Raw genomic sequence first — 21,357 nt, 5'->3', positions numbered from 1 at the left:
CTGCGGTAAATTTTTCACCGCAGCGCAAACTCCTAGCGGGAAACTCACTGTAACCCACCAGTGCAAATGTACCCTAAAAACACAACACTACACTACACATAATAAAGGATAAAACACTACATATACACCCCCTTACACTGTCCCCCCACCCAAAAAAAATGAAAAACGTATCATGCGGCAGTGTTTCTAAAACGGAGCCTACAGCTGTAGCAAAACAACAACTCCCAGCATTTCTGGATAGCCACTGACTGTCCAGGCATGCTAGGAATATAGCAACAGCTGGAGGCACCCTGTTTGGGAATCACTGGCGTAGAATACCCCTATGTCCACCCCTATGCAATCACTAATTTAGTTCTCAAATGTGCATGATGCTCTCTCACTTCAGAGCCCTGTCGTATTTCAAGGAAACAGTTTAGTGTCACACTTCAGAGCCCTGTCGTATTTCAAGGAAACAGTTTAGTGTCACATATAGGGTAGAAGAGGACGGCTCCCTGGATCCGACGGAAGCCGGTAAGTTGCCTAGCAACATCTTGGGGGTTACAGTCTGAGCCCATTATACAGTGGTCTCTAACCTGTAGCCCCCCAGATGTTGCAAAACTAAAACTCCCAGCATGCCCAGACAGCTGTTTGGGCATGCTGGAATATGTAGTTTTGCAACAGCTGGAGGACTGCAGTTTGAGACCACTATACAGTGGTCTCTAAACTGTATCCCTCCAGATCTTGCGAAACTACAACTTCTAGCATGCCCAAACAGCTCTTTGGTGTCTGGGCATGCTGGGATTTGTAGTTTTGCAACAGCTGGAGGCACCCTGTTTGGGAATCACTGGTGTAGAATACCCCTATGTCCACCCCTATGCAATCACTAATTTAGTCCTCAAATGTACATGATGCTCTCTCACTTCAGAGCCCTGTCATATTTCAAGGAAACAGTTTAGTGTCACATATAGGGTATTTCTGTACTCGGGAGAAATTGCACTACAAATTTTGGGGGGCTTTTTCTCCTTTTACCCCTTATGAAAAGGAAAAGTTGGGGGCTACACCAGCCTGTTAGTGTAAAAAAAAAAAAAAATATGGTGCCCCATACTTTTTATTTTCACAAGCAGTAAAAGGGAAAAAACTAAATTTGTAATCCAATTTCTCCTGAGTACGGAAATACCCCATATGTGGGCGTAAATGCTCTGTGGGCCCACAACAGGGCTCAGGAGTGAGAGCGCACTATGTACATTTGAAGTTTTACAGCGGTTCTGACATAAACGCAAAAACATAAATACCCACATGTGACCCCATTTTGGAACCTACACCCTTCACGGAACGTGACAAGGGGTATAGTGAGCCTTAACACCCCACAGGTGTTTGACGAATTTTCATTAAATTTGGATGGGAAAATGAAAAAAAAGAAAGTTTTCACTAAAATGCTGGTGTTGCCCTAAATTTTTCATTTTCACAAGGGAAAATAGGAAAAAAGCCCCCCAAAGTTTGTAACCCCATTTCTTCTGAGTAAGAAAATACCCCATATGTGGATGTAAAGTGCTCTGCTGGCGCACTACAATGCTCGGAAGAGAAGGAGCGCCATTGGGATTTTGAAGAGAAAATTTGTCCGGAATTGAAGGCCACGTGTGTTTACAAAGCCCCCATAGTGCCAGAACAATGGACCCCCCCACATGTGACCCCATTTTGGAAACTACACCCCTCACATAATTTAATAAGGGGTGCAGTGAGTATTTACACCCCACTGGCGTTTGTAACATGGCCCCTGACAACCATTCAAAACGAATTTGCATTCCAAAAGCTCAATGGCGCTCCTTTTCTTCTGAGCATTGTAGTGCGCCAGCAGAGCATTTTACGTCCTAACATGGGGTATTTCCATACTGAGAAGAGATGGGGTTACAAATTTTGGGGGGGCATTTTCTCCCATTACCTTTTGTAAAAACGGTAAATTTGGGGGAAAAACTGCACTTTAGTGAAATTTTTTTTTTCATTTAAACATCAGATTTTAACGGAAAGTCGTCAAACACCTGTAAGGTGTTAAGGCTCACTGGACCCTTGTTACGTGCCTTGAGGGGTGTAGTTTCCAAAATGGTATGCCATGTGGGGGGTTTTCTGCTGTTCTGGCACCATAGGGGCTTCCTAAAGGTGACATGCCCCCCAAAAACCATTTCTGCAAAATTCACTCTCCAAAATCCCATTGTCGCTACTTCCCTTCTGAGCCCTCTACTGCGCCTGCAGAACACTTGACATACACATATGAGGTATTTCCTTAATCGAGAGAAATTGGGTTACAAATTTTGGGGGGCTTTTTCTCCTATTGCCACTTGTAAAAATAAAAAAACTGGGTCTACAAGAACATACGATTGTAAAAAATGACTATTTTGAATTTTCTCCTTCACTTTGCTTCTATTACTGTGAAACACCTAAAGGGTTAACAAACTTACTGAATGTCATTTTGGATACTTTGAGGGGTGCATTTTTATAATGGGGTCATTTGTGGGGTATTTCTAATTTGAAGGCCCTTCAAATCCACTTCAAAACAGAACTGGTCCCTGAAAAATTCAGATTTTGAAAATTTTGGGAAAAATTGGAAAATTGCTGCTGAACTTTGAAGCCCTCTGATGTCTTCCAAAAGTAAAAACATGTCAACTTTATGATGCAAACATAAATTGGACATATTGTATTTGTGAATCAATATATAATTTATTTGGAATGTCTATTTTCCTTCAAAGTTAGAAAAATGCTAAATTTTTCACCAAGAAATGATGCAAGTATCCACGAAAATTTACCACTAACATAAAGTAGAATATGTCACGAAAAAACAATCTCAGAATCAAATTTATAAGTAAAAGCATCCCAGAGTTATTAATGCTTAAAGTGACAGTGGTCAGATTTGCAAAAAATGCTCCCGTCCTTAGGGTCACAATGGGCTCTGTCCCCAAGGGGTTAAACTGTCCTCTCACCTCTCATCAAATTCACTCTTCGATCATCTTTAATATGGCTTTTGCCTCCACTGCTCTACTGCTTTCTGTAAAGATGTGGATCTAAATAAAACTACCATTTGCATACTACTGATGAGTGCATTTGTTTATGAATTTGCTCCTACCTATGTGCACTACCCCCTACAAAAGTGCAGACAACTACTTGGACTACACTGATATAAAATGTTTGACCTATTCTCAGGATAGGCCATCAATATAAGAAGGTTGGATTACAGCTTTAACATACCTACTTTTACTGTATATACCCCTACTTTTATGAAATGTGTCATCTTTAGTTTTTACAGGTTTTCATATTTTTTGGTATTTATTATTTCATCTATATTTTAAAATTAGTCATACCTGAAAAACTGTTATCATTGACTGTGGGAAGGTATCAAAAGTGCTTCTCCTTATCTCTGTGTCTTCAAAATCAAATTTTCCACCAAACATCTGCATTCCGAGAAGAGCAAAGATGATCATGAACAGGAAAAGCAAAAGTAGAAGTGATGCAATGGAGCGGACAGAGTTGAGCAGTGAAGCCACAAGGTTGTTTAGTGATGTCCAGTATCTGTAGATTAAAAACAAAAACATGAAATATGAGAATGAGAAAAAAAAAACACTAGACAAAATTATACACTCCTCAACAATGAAGTGGTAACACAAAAAAGGAAGAAAGCCAAGAAATTGTGGAAATCAGGACCAAGAGACATGTGAATGATAAGCAAAAGAAAAAAAGAAAAATGGAAACAAAATATTCCACACATCTCGATTTACTCAGTATCTAGTATGAGTTCCTTATGCTCCTTACCTGCCTTGGCAAGATTAATGGTTGTCTGAGGAATCTTCTGCTACGCTGTATGCACTTGGGCACGCAAATCATTAAGATCTGCTGCTGGCTTTGCAACTGCGGAAAATAATGTCCCAGATGTGCTTATCGAGAGATGCTGCAGGCCATGGTTGCATGGTGAGGCCACTGAGGCTACTCACAGTAGCACAAGCAGCACACAGCCTGGCATTACCATGTCAAAAAGCAGCTCCTGAGGCACTTCAAAGAAATGGCAGCACCACAGGTTTCATTACCAAATCAATTTAATGATGAGCCGTTAGTGTAACTGAAATGAAGACTTAAGGGGTCCAGCTACCATACATTATGCCACCCCACACCTTAGTAGGAACATCATGAAGTTCTCTCATGAAGGTCTCTACATTGCATTGCCCACATTGTCTCCAGACAAATTGGCTATCATTGCATTTGAGACAAAAAAGAAAAAGGACTCATCATTAAAGAAAACCGACTTCCATTTCAGCCTTTATTGCTGTCTTCATACCATGATAGCCTTTGAGAGTGGTGAAAAGGCCAATGAAAAACCTGCAGCTGAATGTCTGGCACACTGTTTATGCCCTAGGCTTCATGTGTAACATTTAATTTCACTTGCACTCTTGCAGTACAGAATGGATGACATTACATGCCATTCTTCTAATCTGATGATCCATCCGTGCAGAGGTTCAACTCTGGGCACCTCTTGCTGTTATTCCAGTTCATCAGTGCTCTCCCAACCACTGGGACATGCATCGTTCATCAATTCTGACATCTCTGGCTACTTGAGTAGTGATCTTCCAGGATAATAAATCCTGTTATTCTCAGTTTGCAACAAGAAGCAATAACTGACCCAATGTTGAACATTGCACAGTCATACTTTACTGAATTGATCCGATTTCTAAGGTGTCACATGACAGTATAAATTTGATTTACAGTAAATCTGGCATTTATACCATTGAATCCCCTCCACATGCCACAGATTGAAGTTAGTTCTTGAAAATGTGATAATTTGCACATCTGAGTGACACTACTACTTCCTCCATTTGCATACATTTATGGCATGGCTTTTATAGGTATTACAATTTTAGTGTTGAGTAGTATATATTATAGTGAAGTGTGCTGTTGTAAATATATGTATGATGCTTCTGAACCATTTTCTTTGTTATCATTGGTAACCAGTTAGACCATCTCGAACTAAGCCTTATATCCTTTATCTACTGAGCTAAAACTCAATAATATACGCACAGTTGATATCTAGTCCTGTCATGGTAATTCCCCATGTATCCTATCAGGCCCTTCGTCTATCTGTGAGCTTCACATTCATACAAAGGAAAGACACACAACACACAGCTCTCATTCTATCATTGTGGCAGGTTAGCCCAGCACACAGTACATGCTGTACATGCCAGCTATTTTTATTTATATCCAGGGCCACCATCAGGCCATACTCCTGTAAGGGGCCCGGAGCTTCAGGGGTACCCGGCCAGCCTTGTCCTTCTTTGCTGAGCTGTATGCTCAGTTCACGTATACAGTTCAGAGCAGGCCATGACCTCTGCCCCGATCCAGATGCCGATGATGTCACTCATTGGCACCTGCCCTGTGGAGAAGATAGGACACGAGCCGGCTGTTGAAGATCGCTGCAGGGGACATGGTGTGCATGTTTTTTTTGTTATTTTTTGTATGCGGGGGCAGGGGTGGTGGTGGTGGATGGTGCAAACATAAAGTAGACATATTGTATATGTGAATCAATATATAATTTATTTGGAATGTCTATTTTCCTTACAAGCAGAGAGCTTCAAAGTTAGAAAAATGCTAAATTTTGAATTTTTTCATCAAATTTTGGAATTTTTCACCAAGAAATTATGCAAGTAACGACGAAAATTTACCACTAACATAAAGTAGAAAATGTCACGAAAAAACAACCTCTGAATCAGAGTGAAAAGTAAAAGCATCCCAGAGTTATTAATAGTTAAAGTGACAGTGGTCAGATGTGCAAAAAACGTTCTGGTCCTTAAATAGGCACTGTCAGATCCAAAAACTTTTAAAATGTTGTAAAGCATGCTAAACCAATAGGTTTTGCAATTGCTTTCATTAGAAAATTTGCAGTATTTCATACTGAAAAAGCCAGTCAAACAACTGCCCCTCCTGCCTGCTTACAAACATACTAGTCCTGCTGTGTCCATGCATCATCACCTATGTCATGGACACACTTACATGATTGACAGCTGTGAGTGCAGGGCTCACAGCTGGAGGAAAATCCTCCCACTGTCAGCTTGTGTCCCATTACTGTCAGTGAGGATAAGCTGGGAGTTGTAGTTTTGCTAATGCTAGGGGAGATGTGAGAAGACAGCATACTGAGGGAGCGGGCAGAGACCTGCACAGTGAGGCCACGCCCCCTCCCTTTGAGAGGAATTCAAACTAGTTAGCTAAATTAAAAGTGTAATAAAAAATTAAATAAAGGTGCTAGACACATAAAAATCAGATATACATGGTCAGGATTAGGTACTGAGTGATATATTAAAAAATGGTTTTTAGTTGGATCTGATGGGTACGCTTTAAGGTGAAAATGGGCTTAGTCCTTAAAGGGGGGTCCCCCACCCTCAGAATCTCTCAGAATATCTCAGAAAAAAAAAAAAAGTAAAAAGCGATGAAAAAGTCTGTTCAATACCACATTGGTACTGATAAAAAAAACAGACATGGCGCAAAAAAATGAGCCCTTAAAAAGTCCGATAAACAAAAAAGTTATAGTGGTCAGAGTATACAAGTTGGGTGTACAAATTGGGTGTTTTAATTAAGCTGACCTAAAGTATAAAGATAACATGTTAGTTAGTTTTCTACGCCATTCACCGCATGGTGAATGCCATAGAAAAGTAAAAACCAAAAATTTGAAAAAAGAAAAAAATATTATCTTTTTATTTCACCTCACAAAAAATGTTATTTTTGTTTTGGAGCATATGTTATGGATAAATAAACACAAAGACATTACAAAGTAAAATTGGTCCCACAAAAAAAAAAGCCCTTATGGCTGTGTTAATGAGAAAATAAAAGAGTTATGGCTATTTAAGGACGAGGAGAAAAAAACGAAGGTGCAACAACGAAAATTGGCCTGGTCCCAATGGGGTTAAAGAAGTTGTAAAAACAGCAACATTTTTGAAAAAAGTGCCACATTAGTAAATACCATGGAAAAATACCTGTTGGAACCCCCCACCTCCTGCTCACACACACAAAGAAAACTACACTCCTCTATTAGTAAATCACCCCCAATAGCTTTTGCTCAGAGAACAGCATCTCCCCTCCCTGTAGGATCACCTCTGAAAAGGTCACAATTAATCTGAATGGGACATGACCTATCCATGTTTGTCTATGTCCATGTGTCCTGCTGAAAAGAATATACCTAAATGCCATTAAAAACAGCTTAGCTCTGTTCAGGCAATATGACAGCCCTCATCAAAATGTACAAACAATTACCGTATTTTCCGGCATATACGATGACTCAGGGGTCGTTTTATACACCGGGTGACGTCTTGTGGCGGGTGCTGAAATCGGCCGGGATGCGCGGGGTATGGATAGAGATTAGGGCTGCACGATATATCGCAAAAGCAATCGAATCGTGATTTTTGCTGTTTGCGATATAGCGCTATGTCCCCCCCCCAGGAAAACTTGCGATTATCTGCTTGGGCCGGCTCCCAAGTGCTGCTGCAGGCAGGGGCCGGCCAGCGCAGGTAAAAATTAATTAAAATACTAAAAGTCAATGTTTTTCTACCAGGGTGCCTCCAGTTGTTACAAAACTACAACTCACAGCATGCCCGGACAGCCGAAGGGGTGAAATTAACCCCTTAAGGACCCATGACGTACTGGTACTTCATGAGTCTGCTCCGGTTCTATAGCGCGGGGCCACAGCGTGGCCCAGTGTCATAGTGGGCCGGGACCCGTGGCTAATTACGCGCGGCACTGATCGTGGTGCTTACGTTTCCATGCAGTGTGGTAAAAATCATACCTTATCTTTATTCTGTGGTTCCATATGGTTACTAGGATACACAATTTATGTAGGTTTTATTATATTTTACTACTTTAAATAAAATAACTACATGCACCAACATTAGTATGCTAAACCCCTTGGGGACAAAGTCCATTATGACCTTAAGGACCAGAGCATTTTTTGCTAATCTCACCACTGTCACTTTAACCTCTTAAGGACCCAGGACAAATGGGTACGTCCTGGGTCCCAGTCCTGCGATATAACGCGGGATCACACGTTGACCCCGCATCATATCACGGCGGGCCCGGCGTCATAGTGAAGCCGGAACCTGCCTCTAATAGCGCGCGGCACTGATCGCGGTGCCACGTGCTATTAACCCTTTAGCCGTGCGCTCAAAGCTGAGCCACGCGGCTAAAAACGAAAGTAAAAGTGCCCGGCTAGCTCAGGGAGCTGTTCGGGATCGCCGCAGTATAATCGCGGTATCCCAAACAGCTGTAGCACAGGAGGAGGTCTTCTTACCTTCTCCTGTGCTGTCCGATAGCCGAATGAATGCTTCAAGCCTGAGATCCAGGCTTGAGCATTCAATCGCCGAAAACACTGATTGATCCATTCCTATGGAGATGCATCAATCAGTGTAAAAGATCAGTTAATGCAATGTTATAGCCCCCTATAGGAGCTATAATATTGCATAAGAAAAGTGTAAAAAAAATCATTAAAGAGTACCTGTCATCAACAAAAACTTTTAATATGTTGTTCATAATCATTAATGAAGAGATATTGTAATATATCTTCATTAATAAATATTAATATTTATACCAGTTTTTTCATTTTATACTTTTGGCCACTAGGGGTCACTCTTCTATGCCTGGTCTGCAAGCAGCATCCTATGCTTTTCATAGTAAGTGTACAGCTTTTAGGACTAATGCTGAAGGGCTCTGGTCCTTCCACCAGAAGTTCAATGCTCTCAGCTCAGGACTCGCTCCCAGCCTGTGAGCTACAAGCCTGCACATGCCTCTCATATAATAGCCAGTCACCTCCCCCTCCCCCCTGCTCTGTGTTCTCCCTGCCCCATACCACACATTATCTTATACATTGTATTATCTCACTGCACTCCCTGCTCTGTGCCCCCCCCCCCTGACATTCATCTTAATTACTGCCTCTGTAATTGCTCCCTCAGCCCCTGGTTCTCAGCATTGACTTTTTAGTGCAGAGAGACACAGGAGAGAGAGAGAGACAGAGGATGCCATCCCTCACCTGTACTTAGTCTTTATGCACATTGCAGAGCAGTGTTTCCCAACCAGGGTGCCTCCAGCTGTTGCAAAACTACAACTCCCAGCATGTCTGGACAGCTGTTGGCTGTCTGGGCATGCTGGGAGTTGTAGTTTTGCAACAGCTGGAGGTGCCCTGGTTGGGAAACACTGCTCTGCAATGTGCATACAGGAAGATTGGCAGAAGCAGAGTCCCAGCCAAGCTTCATGTGACATCATGCCTGCCGGGACCCGCCTCCTTCCACCCCTCAGAAAGTCAGTGTTCCTGAGCTAATGAAGAGGGATAAAAAAAGGTATTTCCACTGCGTTTTAAACCTCAATAAACACAGGGATAGGCATAGTTAGAGAAGGGGACAGATGGGAAGGGGGATCAGGGAAAGTTTAGATGATGACAGGTACTCTTTAACCCTTTCAATTATCCCTTCCCCTAATAAAAGTTTGAATCACCCGGCATTTCCAAGAATAAAAAAAACACAGTGTAAATAAAAATAAACATATGTGGTATCGCCGCATGCGGAAATGTCCGAATTATAAAAATATACTGCTTTTTAAACCGTACGTTCAATGGCGTATGCGCAAAAAAATTTCAAAGTCCAAAATAGCGCATTTTTGATCATTTTTATACCACAAATGAGCCCTCATAGCGCCCTGTACACAGAAAAATAAAAAAGTTATTGGGGTCCGAAGATGACCATTTTAAATGTATAAATTTTCCTGCATGTATTCATGATTTTTTTTTTAAAGTTATACAAAATCAAACCTATACAAGTAGGGTATCATTTTAACCGTATGGACCTACTGAATAAAGAAAAGGTCTCATTTTTGCCGAATGGCGACTCCTCCCATGGTGTTGTTGTAGTCAATCACAAATTGTGGCTTCATGACATCTTTCCCACCTCTTGTGTGGACCATGGCAGTGGAGGTGTTATGCACTGTACTCATTAGGCACACGTCTTTTTTGTCACGCCAACGCATTGCCATCATCTTTCCTTTCTGCCAGGCAACCATTTCTCCTGTTTTCATTTTTTTCTTGGCAAACATAGATGGCAGGTCACGTCTGTTGGCCCTAACGGTTCCATATCCATCAGTCTTGTGTTTTAGCAGAAACTCGTACAGCTCAGGCGATGTGTAAAAGTTGTCCGTTGTCACACAATACCCCTGATTCAGCAATGGCTAAAGCAGTGTAAGGACTGATGATGTTGCCATCCCATAGCCGCTGTACCTGGGGTTGAATTGTGTTCCTTTACCTGTGTTTGTGGTCGTAGCTCCTGCCCGAGAAGCGTACCTACCTACCCTACTACTGCTGAATACCAACCCCTAACTAACCAAGCAGTCTGAGGTGTGCCATAACTGCTGCGTATAGAATATGCCTGGAGAAAAAAAGAGGGCATACCCTGTAACTGAGTAAATGAAAATGAAGGGAGGATGGGTGGGACTGAAGAACCCATAGCGTCCGGATGTGAGGCGGCCGTGGGGTCTTAAAGGCAGCCCGCTCCTCCCACAAACTCAGGCCAGCTGCGCAGGCCTCTATACTTGTGGTCGTAGCTCCTGCCCGAGAAGCATACCTACCTACCCTACTACTTCTGAATACCAACCCCTAATTAACCAAGCAGTCTGAGGTGTGCCATAACTGCTGCATATAGAATATGCCTGGAGAAAAAAAGAGGGCAAAACCCTATAATTGTATCAAAGTACATTTATTACAGAGTGTACAAACCAACGTCTCAAAAGCATCAGCCATCTTTCTTCAATATGTGATTATTTACATCCCTATAAGGCTATCGTAACTACAGCCATGCATCTGCATGTAATTCCCCTAACCTTAGGAAACCATGACAACTGAAGGACAGCGCGGCCTCTAACGTTAAGCTGTCTTGGTGTCCTGATGGGGAATTACCTGAGCGTCAGCTAACCAACTAGTTAAGCCAGCTGCTAGAGGGCATGCAACCTCCCTCTTCGTACACTCTTCAGGGTAGATTTGATGGCATGGAATGGAATGCAAACAATGACGCCCTGTCAGAGGAAAACCACGTGATTTTATGCTGGATACCTGACAGATATATTTTGATAGTATAATGCTGGATGCAAAGAAGAGTGGCAAAACCCGATGAAATGCAAGTAGGAGCAAAATGGCATGTGAGATATCCACTAGGTATCTGATGAAAAATATCACGTAAGTATTCTAGGCTGCGTGTTGGAAGCTCTCTGAGCTGTGGGCGTGAAAAGTCTCAACTGAGAACAACCCTATGCCCGTATATGCAACTGCAAGTGCTAACAATGTGTATACACAAAAGACTACGTGATCATCAACCTAAACCTGTGTCAGGTAACCACTGTAACCGACCTGTGGACGTGAACAGCAATGCAACCCCTTATGCAGCAACATGATGATGAGACTCACCCAACATATGACTACTATTATCGTCAATCTAAGCCAAGACAAACCAAACCAACCACACAGAACCAAGCTATGTCCCCAATGCTAAGTAAACGTATGGACACGAGATGACGTTACCGCCCACCTGAAGTCGTGTCAGGTCGCAACTGAACTGACCTATAGATGTGATAGGCCGAAACATGAAAGACTCAACTAAATCTGTAACTAACAGTATGACCGTCACCCTGAACCAAAACAGGTCGTAAACGTGACATACCTATAGACGTGGCAATTAACAATGGAAACATCATGCTATCCCTGTAGCATAACCCAATTGCTGAAAGAACACAATGTATACAAAGACATTATTGCCACCCTAAGTCTTGTCAGGTTGTATCCAGACTGACCTGTAGACATGACTGGTCTAGATTTTTTTATTATATATATGTGTCAGGAATAATGACTATATCACCTCCTATGTGTCATAATGCTGTTGCTCTGAAGGCGTGTCAGTAACAACCATGCAACGTACCCCCCTGCAGGTGTGGCAGGCATGATGGGTATACACCATCTATGTGTCGTAATGTTGTTGCTCTGAAGAAATGTCAGCAACAACAACTATGCAATGTATCCCCCTGCTGACGTGGCAGGTATAATGAGTATACATCACCTATGTGTGGTGTTATTGCTGTTCTGAAGGCGTGTCAGTAACAACAATTATGCAACGTACCCCTCCTGCGGGCGTGGCAGGCATAACAGGTATACGCCACCTATGTGTCATAATGTCGTTGCTCTGGAGACGTGTCAGTAACAACAACTGCAATGTATCCCCCTGCTGACGTGGCAGGTATAATGGGTATACATCACCTATGTGTGGTGCTATTGCTGTTCTGAAGGCGTGTCAGTAACAACAATTATGCAACGTACCCCTCCTGCGGGCGTGGCAGGCATAACAGGTATACGCCACCTATGTGTCATAATGTCATTGCTCTGGAAGGTGTGACAGTAACAACAATAATGCAATGTACCCTTTCTGCAACGTGGCGGGCTTAATGGGTAAACACCGCCTGTGTGTAGTGTCAATGTCGTTCTGAAGACATGTCAGTAACAACGATAATGCAACGTACCCCGTCTGCAGCGTGAACGGTTTAATGGGTAAACACCGCCTGTGCGTCATGTAATTGCCGTTCTGAAGACGTGTCAGCAACAACTGCCATGTATCTCCCTGCCTATATACAGATGTGTACAGAACGACTATGTGCGAAACTGCCGTAAAAACGCTATGCGTGGCTGTACCACCAACTTGATGAACCTTTACTCGGGCCAACTATATGCGCGTCTGCACCACCAGCGAACGTATATGTGGCTAACCACAACCGATGACAGAAAATATGCATGCATGTAGTAACTATTATGACCACATACCTGCGTACAGGGCCACACCCCATGCACTGTATGAGCATGTGCGCTGCACCAAGCGTGCAAACTTCACAAATACCGCAAGCGCATGTACAGAACACATGCCACGAGCGCACGAGCAGCATGATTCCCATGAGCACACATGTAATATAACCCTTAAAACATGCACGATACAAGTCCTGCGAGCGGGTGTGCAGCACAATCCTTGTGAGTGCATGTTTAGTATTAATCCGACGAGCGTGAGGACCGTGTGATACTATGAACTTGCGTACAGTGTAACTCGGATGAGCGTGTACATAGTATGATTCCTATGAGTGTGTGTACAACATGACTCCTACAAGAGCGTGTGTAGTATGAACCCTGCAAGCGTGTACAAGCGTGTATACAGCGTAAACCTACGAGCAAGTGTACGGTATGGATGCTACAATCGTATGTACCGTATGGAACCTACAAGAGTGTGTACCGTATGAACCCAACAAGCGCGTGTACAAAATAAATCCTACAAGCGAGTATACAATATAAATTATGCGAGCGAGTGTACAGTATAAATGCTACAAGCGAATGTATTGTATAATCCTAACGTGTGTAAAGTATGAATCCAACCAGCATGTGTACAGCATATCCTACCAGTGTGTGTACGGCAGAAAACCCTACAGGTGTGTACAGCAGGAATCCTACAAGTATGTACACAGCATAATCCTACAAGCATGTACAAGCGTGTGTATAGTATAAACGCTACGAGCATGAATCCTACAAATGTGCACAAGCGTGGGTGCAGTATAAATCCTACAAGCAAGTGTACAGTATAAATCCTAAAGGCGAATGTACAATATAATCCTACAAGCGAGTGTACAGTATGAATCCTATAAGCGAGAGTACAGCATAAATTCTACAAGTGTGTGTATTGTATGAACCCTACAAGCGTGTGTACAGTATAAACCCTACAAGCGTGTGTACAGTATGACCCTACAAGCGTGTGTACAGTATGACCCTGCAAACGTGTGTACAGTATAAACTCTACAAGCATGTAGACAGTATGACCCTGCAAGCATATGTACAGGATGCGCCCAACAAGTACAGCATGAATCCTACGAGCATGTGTATAGTATAAATCCGACAAGCGTATGGACAATAAGAAACTCATGAATCCTACAAGCATGTACAAGCGTGTACAAGCGTGTGTACCGCATAAATGTTACCAGCATGAATCCTACAAACGTGCACGAGCGCGAGTACAATATAAGTCCTACGAGCGAGTGTCGGTTATAAATCCTACAAGTGAGTGTACCGTATAATTTCTACAAGCTTGTGTACAATATAAACCTTACAAGCGTATATACAGTATGACTCTAAAAGTGTGTATACAATATAACCCTACGAGCGTATGTCCTACAAGTACCGCATGAATCCTATGAGCGTGTGTACAGTATAAAATCTACAAGTGTATGAATGATGAGAATCTATAGTGTGTGTACAGCATAAATCCCACAAGCGTGTGTACAGCAGAATCCTACAGACGTATGTACAGCATAAATCCTACCAGCGTGTGTACGGCATAAATCCAACCAGCGTGTGTACAGCATAAATCCAACCAGCGTGTGTACAGCATAAATCCAACCAGCGTATGTACAGCATAAATCCTACCAGCGTGTGTACGGCATAAATCCAACCAGCGTGTGTACAGCATAAATCCAACCAGTGTATGTACAGCATGAATCCTACAAACGTGTACAGCATAATCCAACCAGCATGTGTACAGCATGAATCCTACAAACGTATGTACAGCATGAATCCTACCAGCGTGTGTACAACATAAAACCAACAAGCGTGTATACAGCATGAATCCTACGAGCGTGAGTACGGCATGAATCCTACCAGGATGTGTACATCATGAATCCTACCAGCGTGTGTGCAGAATGACTCCTATAAACGTGTGTGTAGTATAAATGCTATGAACGTGTACAACAACACGGAACAACAATATGATTGAATGTATAGAACAAATTATAAGAGCGAACAAATTATATGAGTATGTACAGACCAACTACGTGCACAGACCATAACTTATGTAAATTAACTTATAAGAGCGTGTACAACTATATGAGCATATGCGTAGAAAAAGAAGCGTGTGTCTGGCACAACTACATGACCGTCTATGTATAAGGAATGTGTACATAAAATGACTATATGAGCGTAGACATTTTATTTTTTACATTTTTTTAAACATAGCGAAACACATGAAAAGCGAAATTCGTGCAAATTACTTGTTAAATAAATAGAAATTGTGAACTGACAAGCCCCAAAGCTAAACAATACACCTTTCCCGTTTATTAAGGACAGAACTCCCACCTGAAGTGGAGCTCCAACTCAGATGATTATTTCTGACTGCTAACAACTTGCAACACACCGAGAGAATACAAGTAACTGCAGGGGGGAGGGGGGGGGAGAAGGATAAAGGGAGACAGGATTAACACTGCTAAGTGAGTATGCCCCCATCCACCCCTGCAGCGTAATCAACCGCAGTATGAGTGAGAACTGTAGCTCCGCAACAGCCGGAGGCACACCGCCCGAAACACTGAAGTATGAATATAAAATATATGAAAAGAAATCCCACTTGAATACCACACTATTAATTGTTCCCTCATAAACAAATACAATACCCAGGGCTGGACTTACTGAGGTTCCCCCCGAAGCTGCGGCTTTCCTCCGGAGCGAGGAGGGCGCCGCAGCACACCAGTCCCAGCCACTTCCCACACCGGCTCCGATTCCAAATGAGCTTCCGATCAGCTGACCCGACAGTCAGCTGATCGGGGATGACGTGAAGAACCCGCGGCGGTTAGGTGCGAGCGGGTTAAATTTGATTATATGCGATTGGAAAACTCACATGTTACACACCTGGTGCCGCATCCCGCGGCCTAACGCCGTGCCCGTGATGCGGCCCCAGGTCCCCATAACATGCTAAACGTGCGCCAATAAAGCATATGCCTCAGTCAGCCCCAGCCACATACCGACACCGACCAACATCCGGTCAGCTCAACTTCCGGTCAGCTGACCCGACAGTCAGCTGATCAGTGATGACGTAACAGGACCTGCAACCGAAGAACCCACAGCGTCCGGATGTGAGGCGGCCGTGGGTTCTTAAAGGCAGCCCGCTCCTCCCATAAACTCAGGCCAGCTGCGCAGGCCTTTATACATATGACAGAATTCCATATATAGCCAGTGGCAGACTCGCAGAGCATATAGGATTTTATTCCAAACCGTGCTCTCTTGGATGCGATGTATTGAATCCAGCTGAGGCGTCCCTTGTAAGCCATCATACTTTCATTAATACTGACGTCTCTATATGGCACATAGGCCTGCTGGAAATTTTTTAGGATCATTTGGTATACTTCCCAGATCTTCTTGCGTTTTGGAGCAGGATGTGTGGCTTCGTCAAATTCCTCGTTGTTGGTGAAGTGCAAATTCTTCATTATGAGGGAAAATCGGTACTCAGACATGATGGTGCCAAAAAATGGGGTTGCCAGCAATTTATTGCTAGTCCAGTACCATTTCTGCAGGGATTTCCCCACCACCCCCATATGAAGTTTTAGCCCAAGAAACTTCCAGATGTCCTCTTTAGCCACCGGTTCCCATTTTTTGTTCCTGGAAAACTTGCTATGCAGAGTAGCAGATTGCTGCTCGTTGTAGCGATTTGTCTCCGTGACAATCTTTTCAATTACATCATCTGTGAGAAATAATTTTAGGTACGCCAAAGGATCATTGTGCTCAATGTCTACATTCATCCCAGGTGATCCAGTAAATGGAAATTACGGCGGTACCTCATCCATACCGCAATCAATAGGGCACCAAGTGCGCACATCACTGAGCTCGGGTGCAGAATCGTCACTGTCGCCACTTCTCTGGTCAGAGTCGGATGACGAATCTTGCCACGAATCGCTATCGCTGTCGCTGTCGCTTAATTCTGCGAGGGGCTCTGTGTCGCTGCCGCTGTCACTCATCGGATCCAAACCCGCTTTGGAGATGCTAAAGTGACGCTTTGATGCAATGGTAAAAAATTTCTTTTATGGGCAGAAATTACAGCAAAAAGGGCAGGCAGGGCAGTGTAGGATGATCAAATGTCAAATCTGAGGTGATACAGTGTCAAATCTGAGGTGATACAGTGTAATCTGACAGGATTTCACTGTATCACCGGACTTTATGTGTGTGTGTCACTTTTATGCTTTCAAACATTTGAATTTATGGCCCAGTTCCCCCCCAGTTACCGCTTCTGGCAGCGAAAATTAACCCAGAGTCACGCTCGGGAATACCGATAGCCATTTGAATTTACCGCCCAGTTCCGCCCCCCATGAGCCGCTGCGGCTCACAGAGACGGAACCAGGAAGTCAGATGGAGGCATCCGCCGGGGCTCTCACCAGCGATCACAGCGGGGACATCGCTGGATCGCCAGGAGTAGGTCAGAAGACTCCGCTGCCAGCTCCGTAATCTACCTCGAGCGTGACTCAGGGTTACCGCTTCTAGCAGCGAAAATTAACCCCGAGTCACGCTCGGGAATACCGCTAGCCTGGTTAAGCATTAATAACTCTGGGATGCTTTTACTTATGAATTTGATTCAGAGACAGTTTTTTTTCGTGACATATTCTACTTTATGTTAGTGGTAAATTTTCATCGATACTTGCATCATTTCTTGGTGAAAAATTCCAAAGTTTCATGAAAATTTTGCCTTTTTCTAACTTTGAAGCTCTCTGCTTTTAAGGAAAGTGGACATACCAAATAAATTATATATTGATTCACATATACAATATGTCTACTTTATGTTGGCATCATAAAGTTGACATGTTTTTACTTTTTGAAGACATTAGAGGGCTTCAAAATACAGCAGCACTTTTCCAATTTTTCACTTAGATTTCAAAATCTGAATTTTTCAGGGACCAGTTGAGTTTTGAAGTTGATTTGAGGGTCTTTATATTAGAAACACCCCATAATGGGCCCAAATTAAAAAAAAACTGCACCCCTCAACATACCGTATATACTCGAGTATAAGCCGAGTTTTTCAGCCCTCAGTGGTGTTCAACCTGCGGACCTCCAGATGTTTCAAAACTACAACTCCCAGCAAGCCCGGGCAGCCATCGGCTGTCCGGGCTTGCTGGGAGTTGTAGTTTTGAAACCTCTGGAGGTCCGCAGGTTGAAGACCACTGCGGCCTTCAACATCATCCAGCCCCCCCCACCCCCTTTAATTCTGTACTCACCTCCGCTCGGCTCTGGTCCGGTGCTGCAGGACTGTCCGGTGGGGAGGTCGTCCAGTGGGATAGTGGTTCCGGGCTGCCATCTTCACCAGGGGGGCCTCTTCTCCGCGGTTCGGGCCCCGGAATAGTCACGTTGCCTTGACGATGACGAAGAGGTACATTCATTACCAACGTCCCTCTGCGTCATCGTCAAGGCAACGCCTCAATTCCGGGCCCGAAGCGCGGAGAAGAGGCCCCCTGGTGAAGATGGCAGCCCGGAACCACTATCCCAGCGGACGACCTCCCTACTGGACAGTCCTGCAGCACCGGACCAGCGCCGAGCGGAGGTGAGTACAGAAATAAAGGGGGTGAGAGGGGGCTGGATGATGTTGAAGGCTGCCCGGGCTTGCTGGGAGCTGTAGTTTTGAAACATCTGGAGGTCCGCAGGTTGAAGACCACTGTATCAGACATTGACAAGCGGTGATGATGATGACATGTGGTGATGATGACAAGGGGATGATGAAGGGGGGGGGATTATGACAAGGGGATGATGAAGGGGGGGGTGTGGGATGATGACAGGGGGATGATGAAGGGGGGTGTGGGATGATGACAAGAGGATGATGACAAGGGGATGATGAAGGGGGGGGGTGTGGGATGATGACAGGGGGATGATGAAGGGGGGGTGTGGGAAGATGACAAGAGGATGATGACAAGGGGATGATGAAGGGGGGTGGGGATGATGAAGGGGGGTGTGGGATGATGACAAGGGGATGATGAAGGGTGGGTGTGGGATGATGACAAGGGGATGATGAAGGGGGGGTGGGATGATGACAAGGGGATGATGAAGGGGGGTGTGGGATGATGACAAGGGGATGATGAAGGGGGGTTGGGATGATGACAAGGGGATGATAACGATGGGATGATGAAGGGGGGTGGGGATGATGACAAGGGGATGATGACAAGGGGATGATGAAGGGGGGTGTGGGATGATGACAAGGGGATGATGACAAGGGGATGATGAAGGGGGGTGTGGGATGATGACAAGGGGATGATGAAGGGGGGGTGTGGGATGATGACAAGGGGATGATGACAAGGGGATGATGAAGGGGGGTGGGGATGATGACAAGGGGATGATGAAGTGGGGGTGTGGGATGATGACAAGGGGATGATGACAAGGGGATGATGAAGGGGGTGTGTGGGATGATGACAGGCGGTGATGATGAAGGGGGGATGATGAAGGGGGGATGATGACAGGGGGATGATGACAGGGGGATGATGACAAGGGGATGATGAAGGGGGGTGGGGATGATGACAAGGGGATGATGAAGTGGGGGTGTGGGATGATGACAAGGGGATGATGACAAGGGGATGATGAAGGGGGTGTGTGGGATGATGACAGGCGGTGATGATGAAGGGGGGATGATGAAGGGGGGATGATGACAGGGGGATGATGACAGGGGGATGATGACAGGGGGATGATGAGGGTGTTAAAGACGGGGGTCTGGATGATGACAGGGGGGGGGGGGTGATGTATTTCCCACCCTAGGCTTATACTCGAGTCAATAACTTTTCCTGGGATTTTGGGGTGAAATTAGGGGCCTCGGCTTATATTCGGGTCGGCTTATACTCGAGTATATATGGTAATCAAACTGACATTCAGAAAGTTTGTTAACCCTTCAGGTGTTTCCCAGGAATAGCAGCAAAGGTGAAAATTCTAAATCTTAATTTTTTACACTAACACGTTCTTGTACACAATGGGATTTTGGAGAGAGTATTTGGCAAGAATAGAAGTAGGGCGCAATGTGCGTTTACAGAGCCCCCATGGTGCCAGAACACCCCACTGGAACAGTGGGATGTGCAAATGAAAAATTACATTTTACATTTTCATGGACCACTGTTCCAAAAATCTGTCAGTCTCCTGTGGGGTGTAAATGCTCACTGCACCCCCTGTTACGTTCCGTGACGGGTGTAGTTTCCAAAATCGGGTCACATGTGGGTGTTTTTTTTATTTTTTGGGGGTTTATGTCAGAACCAGAAGCCACCCCTGTGCAAATCACCAGTTTAGGCCTCAAATGTAAATAGTGCGCTCTCCTGAGCCCTGTAGTGCACCCTCAGAGCACTTTATGTCTACGTATAGGGAATTTCCGAACTCAGGAGAAATTGCGTTACAAATTTTTTTGTCTTTTGTCAGCATGTTAGTGTAAAAAATAAAATAAAATTTACACTAACATGCTGGTTTAGACCCCACCTTTACCTTTTCATAAGGGATAAAAGGAGAAAAAGCCCCCAAAAATGTGTTAGGCAATTTCTCCTGAGTACGGAAATACCCCATGTGGCCCTAAACTGTTGCCTTGAAATACAACAGGGCTCATGAGTGAGAGAGCACTATGCGCATTTGAGGCCTAAATTAAAGATTTGCATAGGAGCCTCCGCCATCAAAAAATATCCTACGGCAGTGTTACCCAAACAGGGTGCCTCCAGCTGTTGCAAAAATCTCAGCATGCCTGGACAGTCAATTGCTGAGTTGTTGTTTAGCAACAGCTGGAGGCTCCATTTAGGAAACAGTGCCGTATGAGAAGTTTTTCAATTTTATTGGGGAGGGGGGTTGGGGGTAACTGTGTAGGGGTATGTGTATATGCAGTGCTTTATTCCTTCTTTTATATTTAGTGTAGTCTAGTGTTTTTAGGGTACATTCACATGGGCGGGGTTCACAGCGAGTTTCCCGCTGGGAGTTTGAGCTGCAGTGGTCTCCAAACTGTGGCCCTTCAGATGTTGCAAAACTACAACTCCCAGCATGGCCAGTATGTCCAGGCATGCTCGAAGTTGTAGTTCTGCAACATCTGTAGCATCACAGTTTGTAGCCCTCCAGATGTTGCAAAACTACAACTCCCAGCATGCCCAGACAACCAAAGGCCAAAGGCTGTCTGGGCATGCTGGGAGTTACAGTTTTGAAACTTCTAGGGGGCCACAGTTGAAGATCACTCAACTCGATCTTCAGACTGTGGCCCGCCTGCGCCGTCCCTGCCGGTCACATGCGCTTCTCCCACCGGTCACGCTCGCCGCCACTGCCACCACCGCCGCCAGTTATCCCCGCAGTCAGCCAGCCATCACCACGGAAACCCCCGCACTGCCCAGACTTCCAGCAGGGGATTATGACTTTTGACCCCCCCCCCCCCCCCTTGACCCTCCTGCCATTGGTCGGTCAGTCCCAGGACCCCTCTGGATGATGTCCTGGGATGGCTGATGATAGATATCAGCAGTCATCCTGTTCCGATCACCGCCCTTGGTCGTTAAGTACCCCTA

General features: G+C 44.5%; 1 protein-coding gene across 2 annotated transcripts in view; it reads right to left on the bottom strand.

Moving 5' to 3' along the window:
- The window catches only part of CACNA1S (calcium voltage-gated channel subunit alpha1 S), a 727,186-nt gene that overhangs the window by 484,720 nt on the left and 221,109 nt on the right, over positions 1-21,357 (bottom strand). For both annotated transcript variants that reach the window (XM_056557608.1, XM_056557607.1), the window contains one exon: positions 3,330-3,537. In XM_056557608.1, coding sequence (XP_056413583.1) covers positions 3,330-3,537 — 208 coding nt within the window. The remainder of the gene's footprint in view (positions 1-3,329; positions 3,538-21,357) is intronic.

Source organism: Hyla sarda, chromosome 2, assembly GCF_029499605.1.
Source record: "Hyla sarda isolate aHylSar1 chromosome 2, aHylSar1.hap1, whole genome shotgun sequence".
Taxonomy (NCBI): Eukaryota; Metazoa; Chordata; class Amphibia; order Anura; family Hylidae; genus Hyla; species Hyla sarda.
This window is presented reverse-complemented; position numbering and strand designations above follow the sequence as displayed.